The 15,506-nt window shown below is 38.5% G+C and overlaps 1 protein-coding gene across 2 annotated transcripts in view; it reads left to right on the top strand.

Annotated features, from left to right (window-relative positions):
* Positions 1-14,802, top strand: part of LOC149839538 (DEAD-box ATP-dependent RNA helicase 40-like) — a 48,802-nt gene extending 34,000 nt beyond the window's left edge. For both annotated transcript variants that reach the window (XM_090002609.1, XM_090002610.1), the window contains 5 exons: positions 10,155-10,223; positions 10,760-11,029; positions 11,393-11,743; positions 12,880-13,157; positions 13,533-14,802. In XM_090002609.1, coding sequence (XP_089858735.1) covers positions 10,155-10,223; positions 10,760-11,029; positions 11,393-11,743; positions 12,880-13,157; positions 13,533-14,529 — 1,965 coding nt within the window. In that variant the 3' untranslated portion in view covers positions 14,530-14,802. The remainder of the gene's footprint in view (positions 1-10,154; positions 10,224-10,759; positions 11,030-11,392; positions 11,744-12,879; positions 13,158-13,532) is intronic.
* The last annotated feature ends 704 nt before the right edge of the window (positions 14,803-15,506 follow it).

The raw sequence follows: 15,506 nt of genomic DNA, 5'->3' as shown, positions 1-15,506 counted from the left end.
TCCTTTATATACACAACAAGAAGGGCCAAGGGGAGCTCCTAAAAGAGTTGTTGTGAGCTCCCCAACGACTCTTAAGGGAATCTTGTTTTACCCCTTTAATTAACAAAAATAAAAAACAAAAAAACAAAAAAACAAAAAAACAAAAAAACAAAAATGTCCTTAATGGGCATGTTTATTTACATATAGATGAAAAGACGAAATTGTAACACCCTCCCTCAAACTGACGGTGAGATCACCTAGAGTTTGCTTAGGAAAAAGTAGAAACGAGGTGATGACAACGCTTTGATATAAAATTCTGCGAGCTGATACCCTGAAGTGACATATGGTAGTTGAATGGTGCCCCGTAAAAATTCATCTCGAACATAATGGCAGGACATCTCGATGTGCTTTGTTCGTTCGTGGAAGGTGTGATTGCTAACAATGTGGATGACACTCTTATTGTCGCAACACAACTTCAAAGGAATATAGATAATGACTCTTATATCTTTGAGCAGACTTTTCAACCAAACAAGTTCAGTTGTAGAAGTTCAATTGTAGTTGTGGACATTGCCCTGTATTTAGCTTCTGCAGAAGATAAAGACACATTTTGTTGTTTTTTACATATCTAAGATATTAATGATTCTTTAAGAAAAACACAATAACTTGTGGTAGAAATACGATCATTGGGGTTACCACCCTAATCAGAGTCAGTATAAGTAATTAAATTAGGAGATGAAGAATAAAAGAATAATCCTTTAGTTATGGATTCCTTCAAATACCTGATAATTTGCATGACGACAACCATGCGAGTAGTAGTATGGGCATTTTGGAATTGACTTGCACTGTGAACGACATGAGCAATATTTGGCCTGGTAATAGACATATATGTCAGTGATCGAATCTTAGTTGTCAAAGGCGCTAGGCGGTGAGCCCCTAAAAAGACTAGGCGAGGCCTAGGCGGTATCCCAAATAAAAAACAAAAAAATACAAAATATGTAAACAAACTACTAAAATTAATAACAAACATGTATATAACATAAAATCAATCAACAATAAGCAATAGACAAATAATAAAAACAGTCAAATAAATATGTATATATATATAATTATATATAATAACTCATACGCTTATAGATTATATCTGAATTAAGTACACAGATATGTATATATATAATTATATATAATATAAACACATAATATTATAATTTTATAATATATGTTTATGATATGTTAATATATATAATTATATACAATTACATAGAAAACATATGTGTGTGCAACTGAGCATCAGACCCAGAGACTACCTTGGCTAGGCTGCCTAGGTGGTGCCTAGGCTCCGCTTTTGACAACTAAGTAGAGGGGTGAAAGGAGGAGGAAGAAGAAAAAAAGTAAGATAAAAAAGAAAAACAAAAGAAGAAAATGAGAGAATAAAAAAAGAAAGCTTTTGGGCAGAAAAAAGAAAGAAAGAAAGGAGACAATTTTTTTTAGAAAACATGACAACTATGTCCTTGTGGCTTAGGCATGGATACCCTAGGCAACTTAGGTAAGAAAAAATAGATCTTTACCTCCTAGACCCATAAGCCTAGGCGGTGGCCTTACGCCTAGAGCGTAGGCGGTGGCCTTATGCCTAGCTAGCCTAGGTGCAACTTTTGACAACTAAGGATCCAATCAATTGACGTTAAGGAGTGGGATCTTTTAAAGGAGTTCCATCATAGACTCTCATCTTGGCGTTGATTACTTTTGGTGTCTCTAGTTTTTTTTCGTCAGTTAAGCCAAACTTAGCAATAATATCTGATGCTAGCTTCATTTGAGACAAAACATATCCCCGAGGAGAATATACAACTTCAATCCCTAAAAAATTTCTCAGAAATCCAAGGTCAGACGTATCAAAATTGTTTACAAGAACATTTTTAATAAACTCAATGCCCTTTTTATCATTCTCAATGATGATCATGTCATCAACATATGACAATAAAATATGTGATCACTTTCATTCTTAACAAAAATATAAGTATCAATATAACAAGAAGTAAAACCATTATCAAGAACAACTTTACTAAAGTGATCATACCAACTTTTTGAGCTTGTTTAAGACCATAAAGAGCTTTATTGAGTTTAAGAATTTTTTCTTTCTCAATTTCAAGATTCGGCGGAAGATCCATGTAGCTTCTTTATAAAGGTTCCCATTTAAAAAAACATTTTTGACGTCTAATTGATAGATATGTCATTGTTTAATAGATGCTAAGGCTATTAAGGTTCTTACGCTAATCATCCTAGCAACTGATGCAAAGGTTTTCTCATAATCAATTCTATATTCTTGTGTATACCCTTTAGCAACTAACCTAGCTTTGTATCTTTCTAATGACCCATTATTCTTATTTTTGACTTTATAAACTCATCTATGTCCAATAACGTGTTTTCCTAAAGGGTGACCTACAATTGTCAAAGTGTTAGCTTTGCTGAGTCTTCTAATTCAAGTCTCATAGCATCAATCTAATGTGGATGTTGCTTGACTTCTTTAAAGTTGGAAGACTTATGATAGAAATGGATCATCATTAGACAAGTTCTATAATTTGAGAAAAAAAATCATATGACACAAATTTTTGAGGAGGTCTACTATTCCTAGAAGATCGCCTAGGTACAAATTCTTTTGCTTGGTCTTCTAAGGAATGTTTTGTGAATATATGTCAAAAGCATTTTGATGTTCATTTCCCTCTCACCGAGTATACACATGGATATCATTGGAATTCTCATTGTGATAATCATCATTTTGATGAGAATTGTCATCACAAACATTATCACAAATAATATCATTAAAATCTTTAGACTCGTTTCTAGGTAATAAGTCAAAGAAAAAAAAGTAATAAACTTCTTGGGTTTTTGATATTCAAATCCATTTTGTTTTTTAAGAAAAGTCATATTTCTTGAAATATAAAGTTTATTATTTTTAATATCATAACAACTATATGCCTTTTGATTTTCACTATAGCCAATAAAAGCGCATTCAAGAGCTTTTTGTGAAAGTTTATTGTGTCCGTGAAGAAGAACAATGCATTTACAACAAAAAATTCTTAATCTTTTAAAATTCATAGATATTTTGAACAATTTTTCAAAGGGAAAAACATATTTTAAAGATGAGGATGACATCTTATTTATACGATAAATTGCGGAAAGAGCGGCTTTGGCCCAAAAGTTCTTTGAAATATTTTTAGAAATAAGAAGAGTTATGTTTTCTTTTACCAAGGCCATTTTGTTGAGGAGTTTTAGGACAAAATATTTGATGAATAATGTCGTTTTGTTTAAGGTAGTTTTGAAATTCATTTGACATGTATTCACCTCCGGAATCAGATCTAAAAATAACTATATTTTTTTGAAATTTATTTTGAATAAGTATATAATTTTTTTTAAAAATAGTAAAAACATTGAATTTGTTTTTAACTATGTCACATGGGTGCGGGTGCGGGTGCGGGGATGCGGCACTTCCAAAAAACCGGGGTGGGGGGTGCACCAGGGGCAAAAATGTAAAATATATATATATAATTTTGAAGTTTTAACAGTTTAACATTTAACAATTAACATTGTCATAATATCATTCATCATGCATGCAATATATCAACCTAAATATCAAATTATCAATCAAATAAGTAAAGCAATTACATAAATCGACCTAAATATCAATCAAATAAGTAAAGCATAAAAGAACTAAATTACATACCAAAGTATATCCTGATGAAGTAATGAATGTTAATAATTTTCTTCTTCATCATCAAATGCATCATTAGAAGGAATATTGGGCTCAGCTAAATCCATGTTTGTTATGTTGAAATCATATTCTCCCTCGAAGTCACACTCTTCTGGGTTTATATCCTAAAATTTGGATGTTCTTTGTCTGCGTTACAAACCCAATTTGAAAGTGTTAAATACAATACAAGTATATTTAAATGAAAACTAAGAAATAATCAAATAACTAAGAGAGCAAATTAGTACCTGTATTCATCATTGCTTCACGAAAGTAATCGAAGATTTGAATGAACATATACTAAATCATCTGCACGCTTGCTGATGAGTTTGTTTCTCTTCATGTTGTGGATTTGAGAATATGTGCTCCAATTTCTTTCACAACAAGATGAATTAGTAGACTGCGATGGCAATCTTAATGCAAGATTTTGAAGAAGAGGTATTTCTGATCCAAATGTTGATCACCATTTGATAGGATCTATATTATTTTCTTCTCTCGCGAATAATGCCTGTCCATGTAATCTCGATGAAAATTTTCCAAACTCTTGTGCGACTTGATGTAAAAGATATGCTTATGGAAAAAGCTTCTGGAAAAAGTCTTGTCATACACATATTTCTATGTTTTGATAGCTCTGGGTCTAAATTTGAAGGGACACGACCAATACCACCAGCCCGCCACTTATTTGCCTAATATTTTGGATTAAGAGAATGTGCCATGCAATGCAAATGAGTGTTGCTCTTATCCCATCTTCTGACTAAAATTGAATGAATATGATTAAAAAAATCTGAATCATCCAATGCAAGATTTTTTTCTTCATGCTTGAAACCTATAGCTTGTATTTTTTCAATCATATTATCCCACATTTCATAAACTCTGTGAAATATGGGCTCATCCTTATCAACTCATCTTAACATTTCCCAAATAGGTTGCGTAAATTGAAGGAAGTATACCACTCCGTCTCAAAACTCATCATCAAGAATGGATTTTTTAATTTCTTGAGCCTTGATATCACCATTAGAACAGTAGAATGTCCAATTTTCATCAGCCACCATGTTAATCAAAGCATTCTTTACTCTTTTAATCCTCTTCATCATCACAATGATGGACGCAAAACGTGTTTCAGCGACCTTCAACAATTTCAAATCAGAATACCTATTAAATATAGCATTAGCACGATGGCGGTTAACAACAAAATTCTTAATGCTTTTGACATTTCTTTCTAAATCTTCAATCCATGAACATAAAACATATGCTTGTGAATTTTCTTTTTCTTTGGGGTTGCAGATGCTCTTTAGGGCTAGATTTAAGTTGTGTGCTACACAAGGAGTCCAAAAAATATGAGGGTACTCACTCTCCAAACTCAACGCTGCACTTTTACAAACTGGAGCTTTGTCTGTAATGATTTGTACAACTTTCTGATCACCAACTTCTTTTATCACTTCTATAAACAATCCCTTCAAATACTCTGCATTTTTATATTCCCCAAATGCATCAACTGCTTTCAAGAATATTGGGCCATTAAGCGAACAAACAATGAAATTGATTAATGGACGCCTTTGAATATCTGTCCATCCATTAGACACGATAGAAACTCCATTTTACTCCCATAAATATTTCTTAATCTCCAGCAACCTCTCCACATTTGCCCTCTCTTTTGCAAGAAGTGTGGTTTGTATTTTTTCTGAACTTGGAGGCACATAACCACTCAAATTACAATTTGCCAAGGATGTTACTAAATCCTTCTAATAAGGATTTCTAGCCACATTTAATGGGAGTGAACCAGAATAAAAATATCTTCCAACTTTTCTATCCAATTCTTCTCTTCCATATGTATTGAATGCTGCTTGTATCGTTCTTCTACCTCCTACATTGACTTATTTTTTTTTTCATCTTCTTGGTAGCTTGCAAATGTCACACTAACTGCAGAAGAATCGGCCATTGCCTCTCTTCTCATATTCTTCTTGTATTTTCTTCGCATTGCCTCATCAACTTTTCTGCAAGCTGAAATGCCATGTCAATGAGCCTTCACTCTTGTTTAAGACCCAACAAAATCTCTTTCGCAGAGCTTGCATTGAAATCTCTTGTTTCCACGACTTTCTTCTTCAGTTTTTGCAAGTTTATCTACATGTATTCCTAGTGGCCCCACATCATCAATCCACTGCAACTAGCAGCAGAACTCACATGTTGGGACGAGGATGACGCAAGTCCTTTTCCTTTATTCGTCATTTTTATCTTGAAAACACAAAAAAAATGCATTCAAATTTTCAAATCAATTATACTCGACCCCCTCCTCCTGTCGAAAACACAGGGAGAAGGGGGGGCTTGGCTCCTCCCCTACCGACCCAACAAGAGAGCGAGAGCGAGAGTGAGGGGGGCTTGGCCCCTCCCCTGCCGAAAACAGAGGGAGCAAGGGGGGCTCAGCCCCTCCCCTGCCGACCCAACAAGAGAGCGAGAGGGGGGGGGGGCTCGGCCCCTCCCTTGCCGAAAACAGAGGGAGCAGAGGGGGCTCAGCCCCTCCCCTGTCGACCCAACAAGAGAGCGAGGGGGAGGGGTGGGGGGCTCAGCCCTTCCCCTGCCGACCTAACAAGAGACCGAGAGAGGGGGGGGGGGGGCTTGGCCTCTTCCCTGTTGACCCAACAAGAGAGAGAGAAGGGAAGGGGGTGCTCGGCCCCTCCCCTGCCGACCCAACAAGAGAGTGAGAGAGGGGGGGGGGGGCTCGGCCCCTCACCTGTTGAAAACAGAGGGAGCGAGAGGGGGCCTCAACCCCTCCCTTGCTGACCCAATAAGAGAGCGAGAGGGTGCAGGGGGGGCTCGGCCCCTCCCCTGTCGTCACAAGAAGAGAGCGAGAGAGGGTACGCACCTTCAAAAGGAGAGGAGGAGCCTAGGAGCTGGAGCTGGGGCGTCGATAGGAGATAGCTCGAGCTGAGGGGGAGAGGAGAGATTAGGGGCAAATTTTTTTTTTGCCCTAATGCTCCTTTTCATCAGGTTTTTTTTTAATGCCAAACAATGGACAAAAATGACCCTGTGTGCGTTGACCGCACCCAGGGCCGTGTTGACCGCACCCGATGCCGCACCTGCATCGCGTCGACGCTGATGCAACACCTGTTTTGCCGAGTCCTTGTGGCTTAGGTTTTTAATAAAGTAAACCCAAGTATATCTAGTGAAATCATTAATAAAGACAACATAATATGAACATCCTCCTTTAGACATAACATGTGCTAGTCCTTGTACATCCGAATGCAATAATTCAAATGGTCTCTTAGAAATAAAGTACGTGGATAAGAAAGAGAATTCATTTTTCCAAGAATACAATCATTGCATGTAAATTTTTTTCATTACAAAATTTTTCCAAAAAAAAGATACAACTTAGAGACACTAGGATGAATAAGCCTTTTGTGCCAAGTAACAATATCTTTATATTGAACATGATTACAAAATGATTTGGATGACAACGACAAAAAATTCATGTAATATACGTCTCCTCTTCTATGGCCTTTCCCAATCCGCTTCCCGGACCGAAGATACTACACATAGCAATTAATTGGTGAAAAAGAGACACTATATCCAAAATCGGTTATTTGAGAAACAAAGAAAAAATTTAATTTAAGTTTTAAAATAATCTTAATTTTTGGAACATAAAATTCTTTGCTTGAGCTTAAAAAAATTTCAAGGTTTCCCATCTCTTTAACATCTATTGATGTTCCATCGGCCGTGGAAACAAATGATTAAAAGAGTTAAGACTTGGTTTGGATAAAAAAATGCATTTGGAGTCATATGAAAGGAAGCACTCGCATCAACGATTCAAGAGAACATATCGAAAGTCGACGAGACCGCGGCACCGGAGGTGGAAGGTGTGGAAGAGTTGTTTCTCATGAATTATTGAAGAGTTTTTGTAAGTTGAGCAATGGAATCCTTTACATCTTAATCTTTTCTTGATTCTTCACTTGAATTGTTTGAACTATCTTTAATAGAAGTCATCTTCTTTTTAAGCTTAGGACAATCGGGTTTAAGATGACCCGGTTCATTACAATGGTGACAAACAATTTTTTCTCCTCCACCATTGTTATTTTTGCGAAAATGAGATTTATATCTCCTCATGTTATTTCCTGGTTTGGATATCACATGGACCTCATCAAAGTATTTTTTAAGAGCCAAGCGAGTTTCTTCTTGACATAAATCGGCAATAATTTTACTAAGAGGAGTACAAGCTCTATGAACAAGGAATTCTTTTAGTTGTTTAAATTCAGAACGAAACGCATGAATAAATTAAAAAAATCATTCTCTCCATTTGCTCTTGCCTCATGGCAGTATCACTTCCTTCCCATTGTCATTCAAGGAGAACAAACTCATCCCATATAGGAGATAAAATACTATAATAGTCTCTAATACTCATATCCCCTTGCTTGGTTTCTTTTACTTTTTCTTGTAAAAAAAATGTCTAGTAAGATCCTTTTGAGTGTACATATCTTTTATAAAAAACCATGCTTCATTTGCCTTCTTAAATTTTGCTAGATTAGCACAAATCTTGAGTTCTACATTATTCATGAACCATGCTTACTTTCCCAATCTTCAACTTTGGATTGGTATTCTTCAATAGCTTTGATTGTTTCTTCATCACCCAAAGCTTTTTCTTCGTTCCCTTTCTTCTTGGTGAGCTTTAATTGTGGTTCCGGAATGGTTCCACGTACATATCCCAAAAATTTCTTGTCTTTGAGGTTGTTTTCCATAGCGACCATCCACATTCTATAGTTGGTCTCATTCAATTTAAATGAGAGGTCAATCTTTGCATCTTTTCGGCCATTGCGGAAGAATTGAAGAAGAACAAGAGTATGAAGCTTAATAACACTCTAGCCTATGAGAAAGAAGTCCCAAGAGTGCTTCAACACCTAGGGGCTCTGATACCATGTAATAAAATACAAGTGCCAAAAAACAATGTTACAAAGTGTCTACAAAAAAGCACAATTTCATAAGCACAATCTCTTTAATGGACAAGATACAATATGCCACAAAGGGCAAACACCAAACACACACAAGAGAGAAGAGAGAGCTTGAAATAATAATGAATCTATTATTGAAATGCTTGAAAAAGCATTGAGAATAGGAGAGAAGTCCCCTTTATATACACAACAAGAGCGGCCAACGGGAGCTCCCAAAAGAGTCGTTGGGAGCTCTCCAACGGTCACATTTGTGACTGTTGGGGAGAGTCCCAACGACTCTTAAGGGAATCCCCTTTTACCACTTTAATTAACAAAAGGAAAAAAGAGAAATAAAAAATAAAAAACTAAAAAAATGCCACTAATGGATCTGTCTGTTTACAAATAGATGAAAAAGACCAATTTTCCCCTAGTGGGCATTAGAATATATATATTAACAGGATGTGGGTCACGTAGGTAGGATACTATGTCACACAGACTCTTCTAACATGGCACCGCACCTGCATCGCACCCGCACCCAGGCGGGTGCAACACTTGGACACAGCTTCCTTTGTGTTAGGTGAAGTCAACCACACTGAGGTCCATTTCTATCCAAAAGTAGATTCAGTTAACCCTAATCAAGTCCATTTTTATCTATATTATATATATAAATACATAAATGCACACAAATACACGTAGTGTTAACTTAAAACTGTTAAAAATTATATATATCAAACCTGCAGCCCTGCACCCAAGTTTTTTTAAAGTGCTGCATCTGCACCCATACCTGCACCTATGTGACATAGGTAGGATATAATAAAAGCCAGACCCTTGGGACATCCAGCACTGGCAATGCCAGTATAACTAGGAGGGACGTTGAAGCTACTGGTACCAATAGGGATGAGGAAGGAGATAATTATAGTGGATTGTGCAGCATAGTTCCTAAACTCATCAATTTGTGACTTGACTTGCTCGGTCTTGATTTGAGACTCAGCTTGGTCAGCCCAATGACTTGGCTGAGTTTTGCTTACTCCTATATCAATAAAATATTTATGATGTACTTTGTAAATTGAAAAATTCATGGGCACATAGACTTTTGAGAAGAAAAGGCTGAGCTGCATGAGATTAGACAATTATTTCGCCCTCAAACTGGAGGCACCATCCTCTTTTTGTTGGCACCTCCATTATTCTGCTCAGGACAGATGAATTTGTTTTTCTGTTGAAACTATTACCTGTTCACAGTCAGAACTTTCCAGTTTGAAGTGCTTTAGCAGTCGGTACACGGAGACAGGTGTTCCTTTTGTTTCTGAGTGCTACTTCATGTTTCTTACCTTCTATGGTTTATTTGTCACTGCCTTCTCCTGTTCTCCAGAAAGGGTTGCTTGTTCAGACAAGATTTTTTGCTTCTGTTCTCCAGAAAGGGTTGCTTTTTCAGACAAGGTTTTTTGTATGAATAACTTGTTTCTTCTGTGACTGGTTCATTAATGATTTTATGGTTATCTATTTATGCATGATTTTCTTAGGGAGAAAATGTTCCTGCTCCATTCATTACCTTTGAAGCAACCGGTTTTCCTCAAGAGATACTCAGAGAGGTACGATGTTTTAGGTTGCTTCATACTTTTTTCTTTCCCCCAACTTTTTGCTTGTAAATAAATTTAGGTACTTGAAACATTTACTCTTTCCCTTTTCTTTTTCGTATTTGCTGGAAGTTAAACTTATTGTCGCTTGTCGCAGGTGCGATATCTGCTCCAGATGAGCATATGTCGTACGCTGTGTTGCTAGATACCCCTACTACAGCTACTGCAATGTTCTTTGGGAACTGGAAAATATTAGCTGGAGCCTTTCCTGTGGACAAGTTTTCAGAGGGCGGGTTTCTGGAAATTGCATGTGGGGATCCCTATTTGTTGATTCCGCCACTATGTCCAAAATGCCCCTTTGCTGCTTCGAGTTGCTTCTGTAAGCAACAATGTACACATGGGGTTTATTCTTTTAACTAATTACATCAAATGAAATTGCATCTTGTGGAGCAGTTTTTTCCCTTGTAATTGGTTGTTTTGTGATTTCTTGAATTTTGTTTCACTGATTTCTTCTGAGCCTGAAATTATTTCCTTCGATTTTTGTCTTCCAGATCCATTCTGCCGGCTTTTCTTCCCCAACACCTATACAGGCACAAACTTGGCCTGTTGCCCTACAGGGGAGGGATATCGTTGCTATTGCTAAAACAGGTTCAGGAAAGACCCTGGGCTATATCATTCCTGCTTTTATTCATCTGAGACAATGTAGAAATAATCCTCAGATAGGTCCAACTGTGCTAGTTTTGGCTCCAACTCGGGAGCTTGCCACACAAATACAAGCTGAGGTCATCAAGTTTGGGCAGTCATCAAGGATTTCTTGCACGGTATGATCACCTTGCTTATTGCATTTGTACTGCAAACTTTCTCATCTTTGAAAGATATTTCATATCAGTCTGGTGATTGTTTTAGCCTGTGCACTGGAATCACTGAAATTACTCTTTTTCTTGTCTGTTTCTTAATTGGTAAGCTGTGCCTATGGTGGAAGTTCATTTTCTTTGCCACCAAACGGTATTATTTTTCCTGTTGGTTATCTTGTGAATCCAATAAAATGCTAAACACTCATGATCATTCTAAATTTGATCTGATTAAATGTCTCATTGAAATTCAAAATTGCAGTTCAGTCTTTTTCTATATTTAATTTTCTTGTATCACCTGTGCACTCTTAAGTGAACCTTCCATCTGTTTAGTGTTTATATGGGGGTGCTTCAAAGGGTCCTCAGCTGAGAGAGCTTGAGCGGGGAGCTGATATTGTAGTAGCAACTCCTGGTCGACTCAATGACATTTTAGAGATGAGAAAGATTAACTTCCGTCAAGTTTCCTTTCTTGTGCTTGATGAAGCAGACCGGATGTTGGACATGGGTTTTGAACCCCAAATTCGTAAAATTGTGGATGAGATACCTTTGCACAAGCAAACTCTTATGTATACAGCAACCTGGCCTAAGGAGGTGAGGAAGATTGCTGGGGACTTGCTTCTGAATCCAGTACAGGTGAACATTGGGAGTGTGGATGAACTTGAGGCCAACAAAGCAATTACACAGGTACTCTCTCTCTCTCTCTCCCCATTTGGTTGGTTGGGACTCAAGGTTGTTGAATGCTACAATTAGGAACTTTTGACTCGTCAAAAGTTTACTGTTGAGTACTACTATATCATATTAGAATCTAGTTAAGAATAAATAATCAGAAATATCAGTATGTCTTTGATCAGAATGTGTGAGTCCATTTTTTTGTGATTGTATAAGGAAAAAAATTGACTGGAATGTAGGAGTTGATTTTTGTGATTTTAAAGGGAAAACCATTTTCTCAGCAGATTGATGGATTTTATGCTGTAGCTTTTAATGTCAGTGACGCCCTATCTTGGTGGTCTGGTCTGGATAGATCTGGAAAAAAGAAAGTTCAACGCAGTTTTATTGCTGACCAATCCACAACATATGATGTAAACAAGAAAGAGACACAAATTTCTTTATTTCTGGTTGTAGCAGTTCCACCTTTCCTGACATTCTATGTGGTTTCTGTTTTCAATGTCTTGTACATTCACATGAAATTTGGATGCAACTTGGATGTGTTACTTGTCTCTGTGGTATGAGTTGGACATTAATGGTGTTATGCTTGGATAACTTTGTTGTGGAATATCACACTATGCATACTTTGTCTTTGTTATCCTTGATCCTTGTTGGGGGAAAGGGTTGGAGAATCAGGGATATGGATCTTGTGTTGAGGACCATGACTTAGTCTAAGGTATCATGGACTGCTGGTGCACTCTTTTGGGATGCTTGTTGACTTGAGACAAAGGCCAGGCTTTTCCAGGAGTTTAGTCCATCTTTCAAACTTCAGGTGATGAAACTTGTTTGTTGAAAGAATATTGAGAAATCTAGCAGAAGTTAGTGGTAGCATGTGCTTCATAATCGTATAATACTTTAATAATTGGTCAGTTGTAGATAGCTTACTGTTGTAAATAAACACAGATGTTGTGTGTTTATAATGTGCTGCTAAGGAACTGCCAATGATTCGGTGCACATGCGTGCACACTGCACACATAAACCTGCATCAACCTGCACATGGATGCAAACACATGGATTCCATATGGCTGATCTCTTTTGTACTTTTGAAAATAGTTTCACATTGTTTCTTCATTCTTATGAAGCTCGAATTTTCTGTTCCTTCCCATCATTTGTAGTATGTTGAGGTGGTTCCCCAACCGGAGAAACAGAGGCGTCTGGAGCAGATCCTTAGATCCCAAGAACAGGGATCCAAGGTCATTATCTTCTGTTCAACAAAAAGGTTATGTGACCAGCTTGCTCGTAGCATTGGACGAAACTTTCGTGCAGCTGCTATTCATGGAGATAAGTCTCAAGGTGAGAGAGATTGGGTGCTGAATGAGTTCCGCGCTGGCAGATCGCCAATATTAGTTGCTACAGATGTTGCTGCTAGAGGACTTGATATCAAGGATATAAGGTTAGATATGCTTCTCATGGTTAACCATAAAATTGTGCCATTAGCTTTCAATGGTTGACTTGCTTGGCAATTCTTAACAAGCAAACTGAACCTGGCCAAGATGGTCGGTGATTGTTGAGACATGGATGCGAACTGAGATCAGGTTGTATAATTCATGTTCATCCATGCAAGTTTCTGCCTATGTTGATGACTCGGTTGCCAGTCAGAAGGTTGGTCAGGTGGACATGCCTGATCACCTCTGACCCTTGCTGCCATCTCATGTTTGATAGTGCTTGTTTTGCCAGCTGAATAAGCATGCATTGTAATTTTTGTGTCATGTTGCTGTTTATATATTTACGGTTGAACCATTCTTCATGCAAACTAATTATGCCCCAGGGTAGTGATCAATTATGATTTTCCAACCGGTGTCGAGGATTATGTTCATCGGATTGGCCGAACAGGAAGGGCTGGTGCTACTGGTGTGTCCTACACCTTCTTTTCTGACCAAGATTGGAAGTATGCTGCAGATCTGATCAAGGTCCTGGAGGGAGCTAATCAACAGGTGCCTCCCGAAGTGAGGGAGATAGCCTCACGTTATGGTAATTCTGGAAAAGGTGGCCGTAGTGGAGGCGTCACCCGATGGGATTCAGGTGGCCGGGGAACCCGTGATGGTGCAGGTGGTCGTGTTGGTGGGTTCGGTGGCCGTGGTGGTGGCGGCAGTGGCAACAATGCCTTCTCTGGTGGTGGTGGTGGTGGTGGGTACCATGACTTTCCTGGTGGCCGTGGTGGTGGTGGTGGTGGTGGTGGGTACCATGACTTTCCTGGTGGCCGTGGTGGTGGTGGGTATCATGACTTTCCTGGTGGCCGTGGTGGTGGTGGTCGTGGTGATGTGTTTGGGGGCCGCGGAAATCGAGGAAGAAGTTTTTCTGGGGCCCCTGCTGGGCGTGGTCGGTATGATCGTGGCCCACATGATCGATTTAATCGTATGAATGGACGTGGAAGGTTTGATGGTCGAAGAGCTGGTGGTGATCGTAATAGAGGACACAGTTACAGTTCAAGCCCAGAGAAGGTACGGACATGGGGCTACAATAGGAGCCGAAGTCGGAGTAGGAGTTGTAGTAGTAGGAGCCAAAGTCGGAGCTGGAGCCGCAGCCGCAGTCGCAGCAGGAGCAGAAGCCGGAGCTATGATCGCCTTCCAAGAAGGGATAGCCCACCAGAAAGGGCAAGGTCTCCATTGCCGGAACCATTACCTTATGCCACCAATCCACCAGGTGGTGACTTGGCCCCTCCAACACAGCCACAACTTGAGCAGTTGCCTCCTGAAAGTTCGCATGGAGCGCATGTAACCGAACCAGGGGTTGAGCTGATTCAACAACCAGCGGTCACACCATGAAGCGTCTTCCATTAACAATTTAGCCCTCAACGCTTGTTTGTTGGGATTTATTTCTTTGTTATAATGAAAATTTACCGGATTTCTTTTTCAGAATCAAGCGTGTGGGGTTCGTACATTCGTTACTAAACCGATATTATAAAATGTGTAACTTTAACGATCAGAGCAGATAGAGAGAAGGTTAAAGCAAAGAACAAAGGAAATTGTGAGAAAGTGACATGATTTTTTATCTCGAGTATTCCTATGAAATTATTGATAATTGTTTTGCTGCCATGACCCAACTGTCTTCGTTCCCTTTATGCGGTGAGTTTCTGTGGTTTGTTCTTTGTGTAAATCTGTCATATCAAGGATTGATTGGATTGTAGAGTGTTATTGGTAGTCTTTGCATATGAATGCCTTATTAACTTATGCCTGCAGCCACCTTTAAACTATTCCGCTTTTCCCCCCTAATCTTTTGCATACTTCCCATTAATCACCAAAGTAACAGTCTTTGTACAAGCAAAAACAATTTAGTCTTTGGATCTTGGCCTTTGTTGTGGCTGCTCATCTTCTTACACAATGAACATTGTTTCTTTGCCAGTCGTAAATTTGAAAAATAAGCCAGAAACTTTTTCGGTGAAGATTTCGTGATCTGCGACCAAACACTGTTAACCTGTGAAAGCTTTTTTCTATAGTCCTTTAAGCTTAGAAAGTACCTCTGATCTTCTATAACAAGGTGCCTAACCGATTACTGAGGTGGCTTACCATGTGGTAAGCGAGGTCCTATGCCAAGCTGAAGGCCTAGGTTCGAATCCCTTTGCCACATAGGGTAGGGGTCTGCCTAACCCCATCTTGCCTATCAAAAAAATTAAAAAGTGCCTAACCAATTACAGTTAAAAACCTAGTAGGACCAGGACTTGACTATCACCGGGATCTGATCACAAGATCTAAAAACATGTTGGTTCGGTTCCCATTAGGAAATTCCTATATCCATTCCATGA

The sequence above is a fragment of the Nuphar pumila genome, chromosome 4 (genome assembly GCF_984573655.1).
Source record: "Nuphar pumila chromosome 4, dmNupPumi1.hap1.1, whole genome shotgun sequence".
Classification (NCBI taxonomy): Eukaryota; Viridiplantae; Streptophyta; class Magnoliopsida; order Nymphaeales; family Nymphaeaceae; genus Nuphar; species Nuphar pumila.
The sequence above is the reverse complement of the archived record's forward strand: the minus strand, read 5'-3'. Positions and strand labels throughout refer to the sequence as shown.